General features: G+C 37.2%; 1 protein-coding gene across 1 annotated transcript; it reads left to right on the top strand.

The window, feature by feature from the left end:
* The first annotated feature begins 955 nt into the window (after positions 1–955).
* Positions 956–4,537, top strand: LOC119067169 (L-gulonolactone oxidase-like). Its single transcript, XM_037169971.1, has 8 exons — positions 956–1,271; positions 1,336–1,841; positions 2,631–2,954; positions 3,017–3,084; positions 3,152–3,312; positions 3,622–3,868; positions 3,927–4,035; positions 4,106–4,537. Exons 1-8 carry the CDS (start codon positions 1,192–1,194, stop codon positions 4,441–4,443), a joined length of 1,833 nt encoding a protein of 610 aa, XP_037025866.1. The 5' UTR covers positions 956–1,191; the 3' UTR covers positions 4,444–4,537.
* The last annotated feature ends 2,520 nt before the right edge of the window (positions 4,538–7,057 follow it).

The raw sequence follows: 7,057 nt of genomic DNA, 5'->3' as shown, positions 1-7,057 counted from the left end.
AGACGAGTTCGAGTTCTAATGTAACAGCAAAGTCTTGAAATTGAACCGCCGAATCAGGAATCTTTAACCTGTCACAGACGGCAAGCATATTAACAGTTTTACTATTCAAATAATTATTTCATTTGATCGAAGATTTTCTGATATTGATTTCAGAAATCTTTTACTTCATTTGTTTTGAACATGATTTTGTTCTTGTTGTCGTTGTCGATAACAGATGATACCTGTCTGTTTCAGGTTAAACATGACGGATACGGATTTTTTAATCACCCTCTCTCATTAACAACAATGAAAAATCACATAGATCTTAGTGACATATTTTTGGGCGAGACATTCTTAAAATAATTTTTTTTGTTAACCATGAAACCATGGCGGCTAGTTTTTGTGCAAATGAAATGTACAAGCGTGGTGTCACCTATATTTTTTACATTTGCACAAAAATTAGTCATCATGACGGTAAAAAGAAAATAATTTAAAGAATGTCTCGGCCAAAAATGTGTTTTTAACATAAATCGAGTTGGATTTTGTTCTGCGTACACCTTACATTATATCCCCACAATTAACAGGTTACTGGAGCAACGAAAATGCATTACCATTGTGCAATTAATGAATGGCAAATAGTTCACTGAATTGAGACATTTTATTGGCATCTTAATTTATAATAACTAACTAATTCTTATGTAAGTACATGGTGCTCAGCCAATAATTCATTAATTATCCATTAATGATCAACAAACCTGCCATTCCAATAGCTCGGAAGTGCAATAAAACTGCAGTAAAAAAGAATTTATCGTTACCTCTGAATCGCGTATATAATTGCAAAAAGAAAGATTTTTTTTGCATAAGATGATATCTGTATAAAGTCGGTCATTTCACTTTTCAATAATAATAATCGCTATGTACACTGCAAAAATGTGTGTACGGTTTAGTGATTGATATAAGACCGGGTCCAGCGTATCTCGCTTATAGTCACTTTCTCACATTTTGTGTATTTTATTCACTTTGTACAATCAATTAATGTAACGTAAACTTGTTTTTTGCCTACGGAACTCTTTATCATTCGTAACAGTCTCCTTTTAATTTCAACTGGGAAAAGTTATGCATGCCGTTTCGATGCATTGATATTATTAAGTAAGAACGCAGTGCAGTCGTTGTGTAGTGAACATTGCGTATCGATGTGTAAATATTATTATAATGAAATTGAACGTCGATTCACATAATTTTCTTAGAGGAGTATGTCTTATCACTCTATTGTCATCAACGTATTGTGATGGGTGAGTGTTCAAACCAGGAAACAAAAATATATTTTTTTAAACTAAATTTAAACTTTGACTTCAGGATTCCCTCCAAAGAATATTCATCATACAGACGGTATCCGTGGTGCAGTCCGTCGGATGTGATACGGTATCCGCAGACGCTTCAAGACGTGGTCGATATTGTGCACGAAGCTATTTACAGAGGCACCACAGTTAAAATTTTTGGTGAACGACATTCACAAACGGACATCATTTGTACGGATGGGATTCCGGTCGATAGTCGAGGAATACGATCATTTCGAATGAATGACGATGGTGTTACTGCAACAATAGGATCGGGTGTAAATTTACGAGATGCTACCGAATTTCTTCGCAATCACGGACGAGGTTTGAGAACGACACCAGCGTATGGTAATATTACACTAGGCGGTGCGATTGGGACCGGATCGCATGGATCCACCATCAGGTATAATGCATCGATATCGTCACAAGTGGTCGGCCTGACCGTAGTCGATGGAACCGGAAGAGTGCGCAAAATTACGGATAGTGAGGATTTGCGAGCTTTTCGATTGAATCTCGGACTACTTGGTAAGAAACATCAGGTGTGAAGAGTGTCAGTAATAATACAATCAATATTTATTGTGATGATGGCTAAAGTATTATAACGGTGAAGTGTTACATTATGAGTGTTAAAAGTGATGTCAGTTATATAAAAAGCAATTTCATTGCAAAAATGTGTTGTGTTGTTGACAAAAATTGTGGTCAGCGTAGTAAGGACTTTCTATACGCCGCATAACTACTTGAAATTCAACTTAACTAACTCGGCGGGCATGAAATTAAAGCAGTGAAAGTGTTTTGAATTACATAAAGACTCACATTAATTTTGCTTCATCCAGTTTTCAGTTCAGTTCAGTTCAAAGCCTTTACTAATATGATAATCAGTCGGTTCGATCACAATGCTTTAAAATACCGGAATTCAGTTCGCAGAATGATGAAAAATTTGAAATGTTGACATTCTGTTGCACATTCAGAAATAACTCCACTGATATAGTATGTTGTTAGTGTCGTTGGAAATTGTGTTATAGTGGACATTTGAAGATATGGAGCATGTCAGACGTTAGATCCATTCAATGTAGGGGTATAAGTGAACTGGGAATGGTTTTGTTAAGCTACCCAATTTAATCAGATCTACTTGCTGCGTTAGATGTCACCTAACGTCTAGAATTCTTGATATCTTTGAATGTCCATTTATCGCCCTGGGGGCTACGTACGTAAAACCATTCAATGTGTTGCTTAATTGAAATTGAAAGATCGCCGAGCCGATCAACAACCTCTGAAAACAATAAACAAAATGATCGGTTCGTTGATGTCTTTTAGGAATCGTCTACGACATAACACTGTTCACAGTGCCATTGTACAAAACAGTGGCCCATAATTATGCCGTACCGGATGAGGTGCTAACGAATGGTGTTGCAAGGTATTGGGCGCAAACAACCGATCAAATATCGTTCTATTGGTTTCCGGCTTTTAAAGAAGTTATCGTAGCAAATTGGACCATTGTCGATGTGGAGACTCCTGGTAATGCATACACAAATGATCATGTGCCGCCAACCTATGACAATTTCAATGTATTAACCAGTTACTTAAAGGAAATTGTGTTCGGTCTCACCTCCAGCACATGTGCACTGGCTAATTCATTGGGTATGCGATTTGAAGACATTACCAGCATTTCTTTACTGACCGACACCCATTCTTCCATTTAGGATACAAACTTCTGCATATGTTGGAGTACTACTTGGAATTGGCATTGTTGATAAGAATTCCAGATTTTGTGAGTTGAAGGATAACGGGAGAAAATGGTCGGTTTCGTTTTGAAAAGGTATTTCGACTTTCCACAGGTGCCCATCTATACAGAGGACGGCACCAAGGTACAAAATCCGGCAGTGGGCTATTATGACAAAATGTTTGCACCGATTTGTTACGACGAACCTCAAGGTATTCTGGGACTGGCGTGTCCTTGGGCTAGTTACGAAAATGGCGTTACGTTTGTAGATGAAGAGTAGGTTAAATTGTTCGTAGCAAAAAACATTGTAATCAGTTTTCGGTTCGTCTGCTTATGTTGCAATTAATAATGGGGTATAGAGTGGGTGAAGGTGCGTGATATTCTGAAATATCCACAACTTTGTTTTGCTTTATTGACCAGCTGGTCAATCGTGAAATGAACAGCTGAAAGGTAGAAATGTAGAAATTTCAGAATATTATCGACTGAACTAACCATAGAGGCAGTAACATGCCTGAGCAGATTGATTTTTTTGACAATTCATTGACAACTTTCTGATCGAATGAAAAATCAATTTCTTGTGCACAGATTCGCGATCGGGCTGGATGATCTAGCCGACGTAATAAATGATGTCAAAGACATAATAAGCAAAACACCGACCGCTTTCCCGATACAGGGAATACTTCTAAGATTTTCGGACACAACCGACATCTATATGTCGACAGCATATGGCAAACAGGTGGTCCATTTTGAATATTATGAGTGGAAAAGGAAGAACGTTTACAAAGATCCAACAGGCAGCTTAGCCGGTTATCAGACGATTTTGCAAACATTGGTAAAGTAATGCCATCGGACGTTGATTTTTCCAATTACTAACTCAAAATCTGCTTTAGACCCGAAAATACCATGCTCGAAGCCATTGGGGAAAATCGGGACTGGTTTATCATGACCGTGAATTTCTTGACTTAAAGTTGGACTATTATGCACGTGAAAAATTCATTGGTACGGTCGCCTGATAATGACAAAATTTTCCCCCGTTCCAAATGAATGAGCACAATTTTCTAAATTGCAGAGGCTATGCACAAATTCGATCCGTACGGCGTATTTATGAATAATTTTGGACGTCGCATCAAGCGACAAGGAACAATCGTCGACATCGACCCGTTAACAACACGTTGTGCGCTGTTAGGTAACTGTATTTGTTCCAAGGATTCCGATTGTGGCGACACGCAAACCTGCACTACGATTCCCGGTTATAATTACTACGTTTGTAAAACCCGAAACGAACAACCGGAAATGACTAAAATGGATAGATCGAAAATACCTCCTCCGTTCGGTATACTAAGCTTTCTTCTTACCAACTTAGTTACGTCCGTGAAAGCCGCGTATGCAAATTGTACAGGTAGGTAGTTAGGTGATGTTTTGTTAGACGATTTTGTTAATTAGCCGAAATTTCAAGTGCAAATGAAATAAAAAATATTTTCGTCATATGGGACGTATAAAGTAGATTTAGATTTATTGGCAGGTTCTTTTTCAAAATTCAACGTTTGAAAATATAGTTTTAAAGACAACACTAGCATATCATCTGCATAACAAACTATCAAGTCTGTTAACTCCTTTCAATCTCAGTATTTTCAGAAGATTCACACAAAATCACTTCTAACACACATGTCTGTCTATGCATGATTGCCAATGGCAATTTGCCATGTTTGAGTTGATTTTGATGTGATCCCAAGACCTACCGCTAGTTTAAACTGCATTTTTGTCTCCGTTACGATGATATTCTGATCAATGAGAATCGGTAGCCGTGCAAACGTGTGTAATGGAAGTTTTCTTTAAATTGCCAGTGATTCCAAAGACTGCTCACCACTGTTTCGATCGAAAGAGATGGTTTAGTTCATTGAACTGTTCTACTTCAAAGTGTGCTATGTTCAGGTGTATCTTTCGATGCTTTGAACCTTTTCAATGCTGTTCAAAAAATACCATATCTCATTAGGTTATAGCGACATGGGCAAAGAAATAACCGACCCGTCGCAGATATATTTGTGACAGCACGACAGCGTAAAGTAAGCCAGGCACGAGGGTGCAAAACGCTCACTAATACAAATGCACGAAACGAATACGTAAACGATTGCAACAGGATTTAGGTCCCTCCTTTAAATGCATTTGCGTACTCTGGTTAACTTTAATCTGCCGTGGATACAGTAAAAACATATTCCAACGATTAAAATTGAACCGCTATAATAGAGATTGAAGCAAATTTTCGCTACTAAGATCTAAAAATTGTTTCCATTCAATTATACAATTCTTTGGCTATAATGACTACTCCTAGTATCGATCTTTTCAAGAATGGGCTACCTGTGCACATACATTACATTACGTTATAAAACTGTACTATTTAAATCAAAGTTTTACTTTTACCCCCATCTTTAGAGTAAATCATTAATTTTGACTGTCTACATTACAATGTTATGTAGTCGCTAGACACGTTATTGTGTCTGAGCACGTAAAAAACTATTAATTTTCATTAAAACAAAATTATACGCTTGTGTTGGACATACAGTTCGTAAAGCAAGTGAAACAGGAAAAAGAGGTCATAACTGTTGGCTAAATTTTAAGAACATTTGAGAGAATTATATAACATTCTCTTCTCAGTAATGTTGAAGGATTCAATAACATGTTCATAAAAATTTAGCCAACACTAATGACGAATTTCGTCTCAGCTGTTTTTCAGCTAGACCACTCAAACAAAACCACTCATAACGGCGCGCGTATATATTTTACCAATTGCAAGCATTTTTGGTTGAGTGGAGAAGCTGGACAACATCTGAAACGAAACACGTCACTTATTTCAAAGCCGCCGACTGTACAAGATTGTAATCAATTTTAACGATAAAATCACATTTTTCAATATATATTACCAAAAATGACCGTTTCACACGTTTGAATACTTTCCAAATGTGTTCAGCTCGGGATAAAAGTTGGAAATCGCTTTTTCTCGGGTGACCTGAGGCGGCGTAGGGTAATTTGGCACACGGTTCTAAAACAATGTATTTTTTAACTACGTATGTACAAGGTGAACTCGCACACTATTTTTCGATACCAAAATTTTGTAAAAGGAGTCATGAAGTCGATGACATGGCTAAAAAGCATTTGTAGCAATAAACGTACGTGTGCGAGTTCACCTTTTACGTAATTTAAAAGTGCGTTCTTGTGACACCGTGTTCCAGATTACCCGATACCCTTGAGGCCCTCGCTACACCCGGCCGCAAATAAAACCACAGCATTTCAACAAATCCAATAGAATACCCTCAAGACGTCTATGCACACCGGATACGAAGCACGAGGGAAGTTACACATGGTTTGTGAGTATTTACGAGACCAAGATACTGTTTCTTAATAGATGAGATTGTCTTGGTGTGCACATGATAAAAGTCTGTCTTCTGTCATTACTGTTTCATTACCGCAAAACCGATTAATTTTTTGCCAATACAGTCCCATCCTATAGAAAATCTCAGTCGACCTGTTTTTCAGTACTTTATTTGTTGAGGTATATGAAGCCATTAATAAATGACGTCCACTACTTTTGATCGGTTTTAGACTCCCCCTACCTCATCGTCATGCAAAAATGGTCAAATTTGACCCAATTTTGTTATAGCCATCACGTTTTATTGAGTCCCCCCTCACCCAGACCGCAGACGTCATTTATGAACGGTCCCTATTTTCTGGTGAAATAACTTCTCTCTAATCCATGAAATCTCTGGTTCATAAAAATTTTATCATAAAATGTACTCAAAATGAAATAGAATTATGCGAAAATCTGTTACATTTGAGCTTTAGTTTCGAAACAGCATTTTTCTATACAATGGGAAAGTACCTATAACCAACGTCTACACTAAAATCTAAATTAAATTGTGAGACTAAAAACCATCAAAAATAAAACTCTGAAACACAATCCAGGCTTTTTAACAAAACACAACTTATTTCACATAAAATGACATGCAATATTATGAGGATATTGTTT

This window comes from Bradysia coprophila (assembly GCF_014529535.1).
Source record: "Bradysia coprophila strain Holo2 chromosome X unlocalized genomic scaffold, BU_Bcop_v1 contig_12, whole genome shotgun sequence".
In the NCBI taxonomy this organism is placed as follows: domain Eukaryota; kingdom Metazoa; phylum Arthropoda; class Insecta; order Diptera; family Sciaridae; genus Bradysia; species Bradysia coprophila.
This window is presented reverse-complemented; position numbering and strand designations above follow the sequence as displayed.

Excerpts from the sequence above, each read along its gene's own strand:
- LOC119067169 (XM_037169971.1), top strand. The coding sequence starts at position 1,192 with ATGAAATTGAACGTCGATTCACATAATTTTCTTAGAGGAGTATGTCTT. Across the intron at positions 2,955-3,016 it reads TGCACTGGCTAATTCATTGG|GATACAAACTTCTGCATATG; the intron begins GTATGCGATTTG and ends TCTTCCATTTAG. Across the intron at positions 3,085-3,151 it reads TGATAAGAATTCCAGATTTT|GTGCCCATCTATACAGAGGA; the intron begins GTGAGTTGAAGG and ends GACTTTCCACAG.